Here is a 15739-nt window from a genome sequence, read left to right as displayed (position 1 = left end):
GCTTACGGCATTTTTAAGCATGCTGTCTTGTGCAAAGCAACAGCAGCTAAGGACTCTTCCAAAACTTCAGATCTCATTAAATTATGATTTCAGCTCAACTGCTTTCTGAGATGGCGGAGTGGGAAATAGAAAGGAGAATGACCTTGTTTCTGAATTCTTTTTTGACAGGAATTTAGTTTCGTAAATGGTCTTTCACAATCAAGATTCAGATAAGTTATATAAACTTTGCAAAAAATGCAGTTCTGTGGGTTTAGTTTTCTCATTCATTATCCCCTAAATACAACCTACTTGTCAGGATGATACACTAGATCTGTAATCTCTTAAATCACAAAGGATGTTTATAAACAATGAATCACATTTATCACATTCAGACTGTGTGCAGAGCACTGTACTAAATGCTTGTGAGAGTTCAACAGAGTTGGTAGATACATTACCTACCCACAAGGAGCTTACAGTCTAGAGCAGCTTACTCTCTATATTTATCAACTGATGAATTGAAGTTGTGATTGTTTTATATCATTGCAGTAGCACTTTGCAATATCATTTCAACACCACACCATTGCAATATCATTTTTCTTAAATTCCTCTCCTCCAATTCTCTCCTTGACCCCTTCCAATCTGGATTCCATCCCCTTCATTTCACAGAAACCACCCCCATCTCAAAGGTCACCAGTGATCTCCTTCTTGCCAAATCCACTGGCCTCTACTCCATCCTAATCCTCCTTGACCTTCAACACTGTCGACCACCCCATCCTCCTGGAAACATTTTCCAACCTCGGCTTCACTGGCACTTTGCTCTCCTGGTTCTCTTCATCTCTCTGGCTGCTCAGTGTCAATCTCCTGCACTGGCTTCTCCCTCTGCCTCCCACCCACTAACTGTGGGAGTCCCTCAAGGTTTAGTTCTGGATCTCCTTCTATTCTCCATCTTCACTCACCTCCCTTAGAGAACTCATTTGCTCATTCACTCCTGTGAATTCAACTACCACTAATAAGTGGAAGTTACCCAAATCTACATAACCAGCCCTGATCTCTCTCCCTCTCTACAGTCTCACATTTCCTCCTGCCTTTAAGACATCTCTACCTGGATGTCCCCTTGTCACCCCAAGTTTAACATGCCCAAAATAGAACTCCCTATCTTCCCCACTGTCATCCTGAAGGTGGCTCTCGTGTTTGTAGATGCAAAACAATGGTTCTGATCCTGGCAGCAACTGCCCACTAGACTGTGAGCCTGTTATTGGGCAGAGATTGTCTCTGTTGCTGAATTGTACACTCCAAGCACATAGTACAGTACTCTGCACATAGTAAGTGCTTAATAAATACTATTGAATGAATAGAAGTCATTATTTCTCATCTACAGTGGCACTGCCCTTTGGGAACTTGGGCCCTGATAAGATCTGGGAAATCAACTTGTTGAAATTGGTCCTTCTCTTTCCTGAGGCTAGGTCACACTTATCTGGAGCTGGTCACTGAACTCTGTTCCAGTCAAGATAAAGGAAGGAGAAGGACCAGGAAGAGGAGGAGAAGGATGAAGAAGAGAGAGGGAAGAGGAGGAGGAAGAAGAAGATGAGGAGGAGGAGGAGGAAAAGGAGGAGGAAAAAGAGGAAGAAGAAGGAGATGGAAAAGGAGAAGGGGAAAGAAAAGAAGAAATTGTGGTATTTATTAAGTGCTTATTATGTGCCAGGCACTCTACTATGTGCTGGGATAGATAAAAGCTAATCACGAAGAACACAGTCCATGTCCCACCTGGGGCTCACGGTCTTAATCCTCATTTTACAGATGAAATAACTGACAAACAGAAGTTAAATGACTTACCCAACATCACAAAGCAGACAAGTGGTGGAGCTGGGACTAGAACCCAGGTCCTCTGACTTCCAGACTCGTACTCTTTCCACTTAGCCATGCCACTTCACTGCTTCTTAGGTCTAACACATTCTCTAGGTAAAATGATAGGCCTTTTCCTTTTGATTCAGTCTTAGGGCATATGATGAAAGTTGATTTTCAGGTTTCCATTATTCTGATGAAATGTTTCCAACTCACCTTTTGCTGCTGTCTGATTTAGTTTCTCTGTAAATCTCTGAAAGTGGGCAAACCCAAAGTTGATTATCTTCTACACAAACCTGAAAAAGGAGGTTCAGTCCCTGCCTTACTGTCCAGTAGGGGAGGTAGAAAGGGGATTTTCTGGCAAAAAGCCAAACTCCTATGATAAACGGTTTTACAAGAAAGCATTGAGATGAACCTCAGAACATGGATCGTCTTTTCCAAAAACTTAGTATAGGAATAAAAAACAATCTAAATTTAGTAAAGAGATATTCCTCACCATTGTGAAATTTTGGTACTTTCTAATGAAATGTAATTATAACTTTTTCTTGACTATTGTCATTCTAAATTGAAACCATAACAACTTTATTAACATTATCATTTACTTACTTGAAAATTGAACTAATAATATCTATATTTAGGTTCACAGTTAATATGCTATGTTTCCAAGTTGTATGAAAATTCACCACATTCTTTATTCACTTAAGCTAATAGAGAGTTGAGGTGTATTTTGGTGAGTTGTTGTTTCTGCCCCGGTGAACAAGCTCTTCATTTCAGCAGGCTAAGCATGTGCTAGCATGGACTTGGGAGTCAGAGGTCGTGAGTTCTAATCCCAGCTCCTCCACTTATCAGCTGTGTGACTTTAGGCAAGTCTTCCCTGAGCCTCAGTTATACCTCAACTGTAAAATGGGGTTTAAGACTGTGAGCCCCATGTGGCACAACCTGATGACCTATCTGCCCCAGCACTTAAAACAGCGCTTTGCACATAGGAAGAGCTTAACAAATACCATCATCATCATTATTATTACATAGTCATTATTATTATATATGGAATCAATCCATTAACAAACACTGAGACATAAGATAAGGGGCCGGCATCATACGGTAAGTGAGAAAAGTGACTGCATCAGAGCAGAATATGTCAGGGGCGATGGATGTCTGGATACCTGCAAGATGACCATTACTTGAGACATTTAAGACGGCACCTGAACATCATGATGAACGCCAAGCATGTGTGTCATCCCCACCCCACCACCAATGTTGCCTATGGGTGGTAGCCATTTTTGTTTTTTCAGTGTTGGTCCCTCCCAATTCACCCTCCTGCTGACTGTGAAATAAAAACATCTCTGCCACAAGGTTTTTTGTGTTCTCCTATTTATTTACCTAAGTACCATGAGATACAAGACCGTGAGATTAGGGATGAGGGCAATGGGGAGACGTGAAGGGAAGGGGCAGCAGGAGCAGATTGCCAGGAGGTGGAGGAGCAGGGTCCTGCTGGGGTTGGGTACTTGGTGTCGGTGCACAGTGAGGAAAGCTGGAATGCGGGGAGTCAGTGTCCAGCCTTGGCCCCAGCCCAAAGAGCCTGGCATGGCATAGGCATGGAGTTCTAGAGTGGTGCAGGTGTGTGAATGGACAGAGTCCAGTTTTGGCCCCAGGTCCAGTCTTAGGTGCAGGGCATGGAGGAGGCATGGAGCCTAGTGGTCCCCCATTCCCAGATCTGTCCATAAATCCACACCCAGGGAACTGACATCTGACTGAGCCTGTGAGATCCTGCTGCTGCCTGCCACCATGCTCAGCGGGCCTTAACTCTGAGCACCAGGTAAGGGGGTAAATTGGTGGATGGAGGCTTCCACTCTGACCACCTGCAAGTCATTCCACCTAGACTCTCTCTGCCCCCACCTGCTTCCAGCCTCAAGGTTGCTCCAGGGAGGATCAAGTTAAAGTCTCCACAGCAGACAGGGGTATTAGGTTAAATCTCCACAGCAGTCACTAGAGGCTGGTGCCCAGACCTCCCACTACAGCTATGCTACTGCCTCCAGAAATAGAATTTCCACAGAGACTGCTTTCCTTTCTGACTTGATCTTGGCAGGACTGCCAATACCCCTCTCTTCAGCCCTACCTCTCTCCCACCTCCCCAGATTCATCATACAACAGCCAAGTGACTCTCTGGTAGGCACCCATTCTAGTCATACATCCCATCCACTGTAGCCATGTTGCTGCGAGAACACTGCATGCTCACACCCAGTGAGCACTGATATATTTTTTGAAAAGATGATGTCAGGAAGTGTCAGCGGTCTAATACATCACCTTAGAGCGCTCTTGGTGTTTGGGTGGCTGACACTGAGGTTGGGGTGTGTGCGGCCAATAGGTACAAAGTTTGGGTTACTCGACTAATGCCTGGGTGAGAAAGTAAGAGGGGATGGGAGGATGACGGGGGCAGTTAAGATGGCAAATGGAGCACAAAGCCAGATGATGGGATCAGAACTGTTACTAAACAACAACACGGGAGAACAATCAGACTGCAAAAAGAAACAGATGGCCCCATCATGTCCAGAAAGGGAGTCAAATCCATGTTCACAAAAGAACAAAGGGAGTGTGGAATGATGGAGCAGCAATTGTGGAGTGAGAAAAATACTCCCCCACCTTCACAGATGATCAGATAGGGATTTTCCCAAGTTCAGAGATGATTTGGCCAAGGTCCCATTCAAGGACTATGCAGACCCTTGAGCAGGGAACATCCCAGAATATGCAGTGTCACCCCAGTAATGCCCCAGACCACCCCAAAGTGATGCCAGAGATGAGAGAACCCACATCTGGGGTGGAACTGGGAGGAGCAGGGGAAATGGAAGAAGCAAAGGGGGATTTGGGGGCATAGTGATAGTCTCTCCTGACCCGGTGGGGACCTTCTGATCCTACTGAGTCCAGGGGAACCATGGGATAGGGATATCAATGGAACATGGTGGTGCTCCAACTTGTCTCCAATAAATGATACCCAGTGACACTTCAAACCCAATGACTTACCACCTCATTCTCTGGTATCTTTGCTGGAATGGTTGGATGGGGAAGGTTCTCTTCTTTTGGGGACTCTGTTACATTGTTGATGAAGGGAGGTTGTCTCCAATATTAGGTAAAAATGGGAAGGCAGTGTCATAATGCCATCTGGAATTTTTTATAATGTGATGGAGCTGACAGGAATGTGGATTTTAGTAGCTTGACTCAAGCTTGAATAAGGATCCCTTACTAGCAATTAGTACTGAAAACTGAACAATTTGCAACATTTAATGAAAATTAGATTTTAAGGCCTTGCAAAATGGTTTCCAGTTAGAGAAGTGTCAGACAAATTGCTGGGTACTGCAAAGTGAAGCAAGTTTTAGGAAGATATTTTTACCAAATATGACAGAAACACTGGATTATTTTAGTTGTTTTTGAAACATCTGTTCCCTAGGACCTTATATACAACTGAAGCAATGGGTGAGAGAGTATGATTTTTTAATAACCCAGGGTTCTGCAGGTCACATCTACCATGTTAGCAGAGTAAAGTCTGAACAAGAATTCATTCTGAATTTCAGGTAAAGGGTAAAGGCATCAATTTTGGTTTTAGTCAATCTAAATTCATTGGTATCTATTCCATTTTAATTTTATATATCTTAGCTTTAGCAGTATTAATACAGCTATGAACATAATCGATGTCCACCGTATACAGAGCATTGTATTGGCACATGCATGGCAAATTAAAAAAATAATGAATGAGGAAATAGGTATGTAAATCCTAGCTAGCAGAAAATGTTACAGAATATTGTATTTTCAGATTTATCTTCAAATGCTGCCACAAAATCCACTAAGTTTGATGCTGGGGTTTTAGTTCTCATTTCGTCCAATGGTAATCTAAAGAAATGATAGAACCAAAGGAAATCTTATCAATAGATGTAAGATTTGTGAAACTGCATGAATTTAACAGTGAAAAGATCTGTAAAGGTTCAAGACACCATAACACAAACATTTGATAAAAGGTGAGCATGACACATTTTCTAGTTAGGGAAGTAGACTCAACACCGTAAGTAAATCTACAGGCTGATTGTAAACATTCATTCATTCACTTGTTTCCACTGAGTGCTTACTGTGTGCAAAGCACTGTACAAAGCACCTTCAATCAACCTATTCATCAACCAATGATATTTATGGAGTTCTCACTATGGGCAGTACTAAGTGCTTCAGAGAGAAGAAAACGATAGAGTTGGCGGACATATTCCCTGCCCAAAACAAGTTTACAGTCTAGAGGGAGAGACAGACATTAAATTAGGGACGAGTACCCAGTGCTGAAGGGCTAAGAGTAGGGTGAATATCAAATGCTTAAAGAGTAAAGATAGGTGATGCAGGAGGGAGAGAGATTAGGGGAAATGAAGGCTTAGCCATGGAAGACCTGTGTGGCTTTGGGCAAGTTACTTGAATTCTCTGTGCCTCAGTTACCTCATCTGTGAAATGGAGACTAAAACTGTGAGGCTTATGAGGGACAGGGACTGTATCCAACCAGATTTGCATGTATCCACCCCATTGCTTAGTACAATGCCTGGCATATAGTAAACACTTAACAAATACCATAATTATTATGTGACGGAGGTATAGTGCTTTGGTTGGCATTAAGGGAGTGGAATATGAGGACTAGACTGTAGAGGGAAATTAGTGAGGAAAGGCAGGAGAGGGTGGGCTGATTGAGAGATTTCAAGTCGATGGTAATGAGTTTCTGTTTGATGCAGAAGTAGATGGACAACCATTGGAGTTGTTTCAGGAGTGAAGAGATACGGGCTGAATTTTTTTTTAGGGAAATGATCCGGGTAGCAGAATGAGGTATGGAGCTGCGTGGGAGAGACAGGAGGAAGGGAGGAAAGCAAGAAGGCTGATGCATTGTGGTAAAGGCAGGAGAGGATGAGTGCTTGGATCAACTTCGTAGCAGTTATGCTTACTCACCTGGGGAGTCCATTGGCTCCAGTAGCTTCAATTATTACCTTTATTGGAATGAATCGCAAACCTACTATGCTATCCCTGGTCCCAGCTCCCACTAGATGGATGAATGAGACCTCCTGTAATGCCTGTCACCTTTCCAACATGAAACCCAGGGGGCCCGCTCCCAAAATGCCCTATCCACTCAAGGCTGTGATGGATTTCCATTTTCCCCTCTTCCTTCAGCTAGGGAAGGAGGTGAGGAAGAAGGCAGCCACAGTGACTCACCCTCTAATCCTTTTGTATCCGACCACCAGAGTCTGCCATACTGGAGGGAGGCTGCCCCCTTGCCATCAGGAATCGCATCGTCCCCTCCTCCTCGAGCTAGGAAGGTGAGGAACAGCAGCAGCATGAGGCCTGCCCACCTGCTGTAACTGTTGGTCTCTCAACCACGAGGAAACTCTGCTCCTCCAGGCACAGTGTCCTTTCTCTTTGGTTATATAGATCACTGTCTTTCTTTAATTCACTTTGGCATTCTTATTGTTTCATCCTATTATCAGTCCACTTTCTCCTTCCTTATTCTTAGATTCCTGAACCCTTGACGACCAAGTTCCTGACTAATTTTCACCTGTGGATTTTTTTTCTCAGCTCTTAGTAAGCTCTGCACAAAGTAAGCACTTACCATTACTATTGTCACTGCTGTCCCCATCCTCAAAGTCCTTCTGAATGACACTTACTCCGTGAGGTCTTCCCCAATTGATTTCTGATTTCCCCACCTGTATCCCTCAACTGCCATTTCAACACTTAGGGACCACTCAAATACCCTCGTTGGAGTTATGTAAATATCCTCATTCTCTAATTCTTCCTTCTATTTGTAACTTATTTTACCATTGTCAATCTCCCCTGCTTGTTAGCAATCTCCTTAAGGACAGTGATCTGACATAATCATTGTAGATTACATTCCTAAGAATTTGATCCATTGCCCTCCAGACAGTAGTCAGTAAAACTACAGATGGTATGAAATATCTTCTCTACCCAACTTTAATAACTTCTCTTTTACCCAAGTACACATATATCAATCAGTGGTATTTACTGAGCACTTACTATGTGCAGAGCACTGTACTAAGTCCTTGGGAGAGTACAACACAACAGAATTAACAGACACATTCCTTGCCAATAACAAACTTACAGTCTAGAGGGCTCAGATGATAACATGACCAGATTTATGTGAACCCAAAGTGGACCCTGCGGTGGGGTTGGGTCTAAAGTTCACAATAAGGGAAGGAAAAATGATTGAGGTGCTAAAAAAAGTATCTGGTGGTAGCAAATTCCTCAAAAAATTTCTGAGATTTGGGAATAAATGGGAAAGGAGGAGCAACCTGAGAATCCCCATTTCTTTGGTACTGGTCCCATCGGGGAAGATTCCAATCTGATCCAGGACCGATAATGAAAATGTGGGAGAGGAAGGGTACAAACCCCCAGGAGTCCACCGGTGAAGCTCACGTGACAGTGATCCCGGGGGTGGTTTTACCCAAGAATTCCCCCCTATTGGCTGCATTGCATTGGGTGCTGCAGCCCAGTGTCCAATCAGGAGGGAAGTCCTTTTCTAAAGGCATGGGGCACACCCCATCCATGTCATGCACCTTCCCTGTGCTTCTCATTCCCTGGGCCTTGTAGCCTTTTCCCAGAGCTCCATTCCTGTGTCTATCCCACATCTCTCTCTCCATCCAGGTCGTTCCGCCATCCTGGGACCCAACCCACCCCGTGAGGCTTTCTCTTTCACCCCGTCCTCTCTCAGCCACTCATGCCTGATCCCTGCCATACAGCTTCCTGGCAGATGCTCTTCTTACTGCCACCTGGACCCCCAAACCCAAGGAGGAGGGTAAGGAATGGGTCCTAGAACAGGGGCAGCGCTGAGAGCAGCGAGGTCCCCTGAACCTTTTACCTGTGGTCTAATGGAAAGTCCATGGGACTGGGAGACAAGAGACATGGATTCTCAGCCCATATCTACCACGAAAGTGGGGGTCCCTCAAGATCCATTTCTGGATCTTCTTCTAGTCTTCATCTACATCTACCCCATTGGAGAACTTGTTCACACCCACCCCATTGGAGAACTTGTTCATTCCCATGGCTTCAACTACCACCTCTCTGCAGATAATACCCAAATCTATATCTCCAGCTCTGAACTCCCTCCCTCTCTAGAGTATGGCATCTTGTCTTTCCTTCAAGACATCTTTACTTGGAGAGATGCCACCTCAAATTTAACATGTCCAAAACAGAGCTCTTTCCACCCAAACCCTGTCCTCCCCCTAATTTTCCCATCACTGTAGACAGCACCTTAATCTTCCCATCTCACAAACCCGTAACCTTGGCGTTATCTTTGACTCCTCTCTCTCATTCAACCCATGTATTCAATCTGTCACTAAATCTTGTCAGTCCCACCTTCACAGCATTGGTAAAATCCACCCTTCCCTCTCCATCCAAGTTGCTACAATGTTAATGTCATCAACTCATCCTATCCTGCCTGGATTATTGCATCAGCCTACTTGCTGACTTCCCAGCCTCCTTTCTCTCCCTATTCTAGTCCATACCTCACTGTGCTGCCCAGATCATTGTTTTACAAAAATGTTCAGGATATGTCACTCCATTCCTCAAAAAACTCCAGTGGTTGCCCAACCACCTACATATCAAATTAAAAAAAACTGCACTCCATTGATTTTAAAGCCAATCACCATCACCTCACTCCCTCCTACCTCACTTCACTTTTCTTCTTCTTCAACCCAACTCACACACTTCACTCCTCTAGTGCCTCAATTGCTCCCGTCTCCCTGCCAACCCCTAGCCCACATCCCACCTCTAGCCTGGAATGCCCTCCCTCCTCAGATCCAAAAGACAATTACTGTCCCCACCTTCAAAGCCTAACTGAAGGCACATCTCCTCCAAGAAGTCTTCCCAGACTAAGCCCCACGTTACTTCACCTCCCACTCCCTTTTGTATTGCTCTGACTAGCTCCTTTTGCTCTCCCTCAACCCTGAGTCCCAAAGTATTTAAGCATATATTTGTAATTTTATTTATTTGTATTGATGTCCATCTCCTTGCCTCTAGACATTAAGCAGGTTGTGGGCAGGGAATGTGACTGTTCATTGTTGTACTGTACTTTCCCCAAGCACTTAGTAATAATAATAATAATGTTGGTATTTGTTAAGCGCTTACTATGTGCAGACCACTGTTCTAAGTGCTGGGGTAGACACAGGGGAATCAGGTTGTCCCACGTGGTGCTCACAGTTAATCCCCATTTTACAGATGAGGTAACTGAGGCACAGAGAAGTGAAGTGATTTGCCCACAGTCACACAGCTGACAAGCGGCAGAGATGGGATTTGAACCCATGACCTCTGACTCCAAAGCCTGTGCTCTTTCCACTGAGCCAAGCTGCTTCTCAAGTGCTCTGCACACAGTAGGAGTTCAATAAATGGGAGTGAATGAATGAATGAATGAATGAATGAATGAATATGGGTTGACCCGGGGCTGTTTTTTATCTGTAAAGTGGGGATTCAGTACCCATTCTTCCTCCTTCTTAGACTATGAGTCCCATGACAGGTCAGGGAGTGTGTCTGACCTAATTGTCTTGTATCTACCCCAGTGGGGAGACAGTATTTAACACTTAGTAAGCGCTTAACAAATACCACAAGAATTATTATCATTGCTATCATTATTATTGTTATAGTTATTATTAACTACAACATTTATAAGTATTAATAAAGCCTATTGAAGGCACATTTCCTCTAGGCCTTCCTTGACTAAGCCCCCTTTTCCTCTTCTCCCACTCCTTCCTGGGTCAACCTGACTTGCTCCCTTTATTCATCCCCATTCCCAGGCCTACAGCACCTATGTAACTATCTATAATTCATTTATTTATATTAATGTCTGTCACCCCCTGGCTCTAGACTGTAAGTTCGTTATGGGCAGGGAATGAGTCCGTTTATTGTTGTACTGTACTCTCCCAAGGGCTTAGTACTATGTAAGAGTAAGAGAATCAACATGGCTTAGTGGATAGAGATAATAATGATAATGATGCCATTTGTTAAGTGCTTACTATGTGCCAAGCATTGTTCTAAGTGCTGGAGAGGAACAAAGTAATCACTTTGTCCCACATAGGGCTCACAGTCTTAATCCCCATTTTACAGATGAGGTAACTGAGGCACAGATAAGTTAAGTGACTTGCCCAACATCACACAGCTGGTAAGTGGTGGAGCGGGGATTAGAATCCATGACCTCTGACTCCCAAGCCCGTGCTTTTTCCAGTGAGCCACGCTAGATGGTCCTAGGAGTCCTGGGGGTCTAATTCTGGCTCTGCCACAGGTCTGCTATATGACCTTGGGCAAGTCACTTCAATTCTCTGGCCCTCAATAATGTTGGTATTTGTTAAGCGCTTACTATGTGCCTAGCACTGTTCTAAGCGCTGGGGTAGACACAAGGGAATCAGGTTGTCCCACGTGGGGCTCACTTTCTTAATCCCCATTTTACAGATGAGGTAACTGAGGCACCGAGAAGTTAAGTGACTTGCCCAAAGTCACACAGCTGACAAATGGCCGAGCCGGGATTTGAACCCATGACCTCTCACTCCAAAGCCCGTGCTCTTTCCACTGAGCCACGCTGCTTCTCTGCCTCAGTTACCTCATCTGTAAAATGGGGATGAAGAATGTGAGCCCTATGTGGGAAAGGGACTGTGTCCAATCTGACTAACTTGTATCTAACCCAGAATTTAGAACAGTGCTTGCTACATAGTAAGCACTTGACAAGTACCATAATTTTTATCATTAGCATTATTGTTACAGTGGTCTGCACATAGTAAGTGCTCAATAAGTATGCTTGAATGAATTTATTATGGAATTATCATCATTATTAACATCATTATTGTTGTACTAACTCTATCGCAGGATGTTGAGGTCCCAGAAGGGGTGGGAGGGAATTCTGTGAGGGAATGTGTGGTACAGAAATGGCTGGGCTAGATGGGAAAGGTCGAGATTTAAAAAAAATCAAAGCCAACCAAATGGAGCAAGTTTAGATAATGGAGTGTAGGGTGACTCTGGGAACCCGAGGTACATGGGGAAATGGCAGGTTGTGGGGGAAAGAAGGGGAGGGAGTTACATGAAACAGTCTGGGGAGGCTGGGGGAACCCCTGGAGTAGAGATCTTAATGCATGGTGTGGATGGCAGGGTGAGGGAATATAATGGAATGGCGGAGGGCATTGTAATAATGATAATGATGGCACTTTTAAGTGCTTACCATGTGCCAAGGATTATAGCGAGTACCGGGGTAGAAATAAGGTGATCCATGCTACATATAGGGCTGACAGTGTACGTAGGAGGGAGAACAGTAATTGAATCCCTATTTGGCAGTTGCCTCAAAGAAAACTGAGTCACGGAGGAGTTAAGTGAATTATACTTTCCTAAACACTTTGCACAGTACTCTGCACACTGTAAGCACTCAAATACCATTGATCTATTGAGTTCAAACTACAGTTTTGTTGGGTTTGGGATTACGTGAATTACTAGCATAGAGTAGCAGTGAAATTTCTTTTTCTAATTACAGTGTTCATTGAACAAGGATACTTACTGGCAACACAGATGGGATAGGTCAATTTTCCTTGTATACATTTTACTCTAAAAGAAGGTGATGTTCTGGCTTTCTTAAATCCTCTGCTGCACTCAAATTCAATCACATCTCCAGTTTCAGAATATAGTTTTTCCTCTTTCTTCCATTTCAACTGGATATTGTTTCTCGCCATATCTTCTGGAGATGCCGTACATGCCTCTGTCGGAATAGAATGACAATGATCATCTATTATCAATGATCAGCAAAGTCAAGGGATTTATCTAACTGGAATTGTGACAGGGATTTCAGGGTTAAATAAAATAGTTACAGCCTGAAGATTAGCTTGGGGTCTATTTGGATAAAAATTTAGACCTTCCCAGGACCCTATCCAGCTCCTCCCAGCCTACCACCTACCTCATCTTAACCTTCCTCACTTCCTCTGTCTCCCTGATCCTTCCCTGCCCTCACCGTGCCCAGCCCACTCCCCAACTCAAAGATCATCTTTAGGTCTAATCCATTTTCCCGGGAAAACGGTTGTCCTTTTCCTTCTGATTCAGCCTTGGGAAAAAAGGTGATAGTTGGTCACCACTTTTCCCTCATTCTCAACATATTTGTCCAGTCCTTTTTGTGTGCACCTTTTGTCCAGCGAAGAAATCATTCATCACCAAATTGTGGGGTTAGATTTAGTTTCTCCATACATCTCTGCAAGGTCCAAACCCAGACTGACTAAATACACAAAACCTGTCAAGCAGGAGGGTCAGCAGATTTATTTTGTTTGTTAGGGGAGGGACAAGATCAGATTCTCTTTTCAGGAGACAAAGCAAATTCCCATTTTACAAAGTATTAAGAAGAAATTGAGGACGTGGACCCTTACAAATTTTGAACAGCTTTCATACTTAATGTAGAAATAAGGGACAATTTTGATTTAGGAAAAAATGCATTTCTCACAATTGTGGTAATTTTGATACTTGCTTCATTATTATTATTATGATCATCATCATTATTACTATAACATTTGTTAAACACAGGGTATGTGTTAGGGAAGGAGATAATTACTCTCTCCCTCTTCAAAGTCTTACTGAAGGCACATTTCCTCCAAGAGTTCTTCCCTGACCAAGCCCCACTCTCCTATTCTCCCACCCACTTCTGCATCACCCTGACTTGCACTCTTTGATCTTCCCCCATCCCAGTCCCTCAGCACTCATGTACATACCTGTAATTCATGTATTTATTTCTCTGCCCCCTTTTAGACTGTATATTCACCGTGGGCAGGGAACGTGTCTGTTTATTGTTGCATTGTACTCTCCCAAGCACATAGTACAGTGCTCTGCACAGAGTAAGTGCTCAATAAATACGATTGAATGAAAGATTGAATGAATAACTTTTCTAAACTCTAGGATGCATGTAAGTTCATTCAGTTCCTACATGAAGCTCAAAGTCTATGTAGGGGGCAGAGCAGGCACTGAATTCCCATTTTATAGATGAGGAAACTGAGGCAGAGGGAAGTGACTTGCCCAAAGCCACATGGCAGGGATTAAAACCTCGGACTCCAAGGCATATGCTTTTTCTCTAGACCAGTTATGAAGGTGCCCCTCTGCACTACGTTGTGTGGAATGTGAATATGACTCTGGGGAAGAGGAAGATCCCCATCACTCCTCTCCTTTCTCCCACTCTACCCAGCTCCTTCCCACTCCACTGCCTCCTTTACTTTGGGAAGGGGAAGCCATAGGACAAGAGTAGAGAGGAAGCAGGGAGGAGATGCATGCCAAAAAACATCACTCGCTCATGGCAGACGTCCTTCTAACTCTTATTCTCCTTCCCTCTCTCGGTCCTCCCTACCACCCCCCAAGAAGTTAAGTGACTTGTCCCAGGTCACACAGCAGGCAAGGAGGAGAATTAGGATTAGAACCCAGGTCCTCTGACTCCTATACCCGTGCTTTTTCCACTGCTCCAATATTTAAAGGAACCATTCATCCCATCTGGAAGGGAAGAATGGTTTCCAAAATCATTCCGACTGCAAGGACAGTCACCCCAAAGAGGAGGGAAGCATCATGGACAATCCCCAAGACACAAGGAAAACCATGAAGCCCCATTCCAGGGTGGGTAGCGTGGCAGTCCTTTAAAATAATATCTTCTGAATCCCCTTGTTAAAGCCACCCCACCGTATTTCTTGAGTACTGTAGTTCTGAACTGAAGCCACAACTCTATCAATATGATCATTTTTATTGATATTATCAAATCACCGTGGGTAAAACACAACTTCTCAGGGTCTCAATTTCCTCATCTATAACAGAGATATAAGAGAGGTTTTAACCGTTATATAGATGGGACAAGGGACTTTTTCCGATTTCATAAGTTTGTGTTTCATCAATAGTGTGAATTATTCACACTCATCTTAATGTTGTCCTTCTCTTTGTTGCCCTACTTGAATCCTACACTCTGGCTGTGAAAGTAGCCTCATCCTCTTTGGGGGCATGGATTTAAAAACCTGTTGGCGATTCTGCACTCAGTGAGAACTCTATAAATTTTGAGGAAAGATCAAGTGACGTATTGTGTCAATTTAATTTTCACAATTGTGTGTTCACTCCTAGATCATCTTATGATCCCAGAGAATATTTAGCACTTACCTAAGCACGATGGTGGATTTGACCACTTCCCATTTTCACACCTCACATCTTTGGAACCCTCCAGTTTATAAAGGTTCTGGCACTTGTATTCCACTTGGGCCCCCGAAGGATATTCAGCAAACAGGAAAGAGATGATGTCCCCATTGTCAATAGGAGGAGGTGGACCGCATTTTCCAACTGCCTCTGAAAGAAGGAACAGTTTGATCATTAGAAACAATTTGGCCTAGTGGAAAGAGCTCAGGCCTGGGAGCCAGTGAACCTGAGTTCCAATTCTGGATCCCGCCACTTGCCTGCTGTGTGACCTTGGGCAAGTCATGGAGCCAATCTGGGCCTAAATTAGCTCATCTGTAAATTAGGGATTAAATCCTGCTACTTAGACCACAAACCCCATATGGGACAGGGATCGTGTCCAACTTGATTATCTTGTGCCTACGTCAGTGTTTAATACAGAGCTTGGCTTATAGTAAATGCTTCACAAGTACCTTGAAAAAAAAACAAAGCAAAACACTGGGCTAGGAGACAATGAGCAGGACCAGGTTCAGATGACATGCAAGGTAAGTGGTTGCTACCACTCAGTATATAGCAGGCATGATGTGTATCCAGATGCAAGATGACTATCACACACCCTGCAGTGTTGTACATGAGTAGCAACCATTTCTCTTTCATTTTCACTGGTTCTCCTTGCCCCTTCAAACCTTGTGCCCGTCTATTTTTGTATTTTTAATTTAGGTCCTGTGAAATCCGGGTGTGTTGGTTAAAT

The 15739-nt window shown here is 43.8% G+C and overlaps 1 protein-coding gene across 2 annotated transcripts in view; it reads right to left on the bottom strand.

Annotated features, from left to right (window-relative positions):
• Positions 1-5082: 5082 nt before the first annotated feature.
• CFH (complement factor H) overlaps positions 5083-15739 on the bottom strand; it is an 86994-nt gene continuing 76337 nt past the window's right edge. For both annotated transcript variants that reach the window (XM_029080819.2, XM_029080820.2), the window contains 3 exons: positions 14980-15162; positions 12374-12571; positions 5083-5703 (listed from right to left, as the gene is read on the bottom strand). In XM_029080819.2, coding sequence (XP_028936652.1) covers positions 5684-5703; positions 12374-12571; positions 14980-15162 — 401 coding nt within the window. In that variant the 3' untranslated portion in view covers positions 5083-5683. The remainder of the gene's footprint in view (positions 5704-12373; positions 12572-14979; positions 15163-15739) is intronic.

This window comes from Ornithorhynchus anatinus, chromosome 16 (assembly GCF_004115215.2).
Source record: "Ornithorhynchus anatinus isolate Pmale09 chromosome 16, mOrnAna1.pri.v4, whole genome shotgun sequence".
NCBI classification, from domain to species: Eukaryota; Metazoa; Chordata; class Mammalia; order Monotremata; family Ornithorhynchidae; genus Ornithorhynchus; species Ornithorhynchus anatinus.
This window is presented reverse-complemented; position numbering and strand designations above follow the sequence as displayed.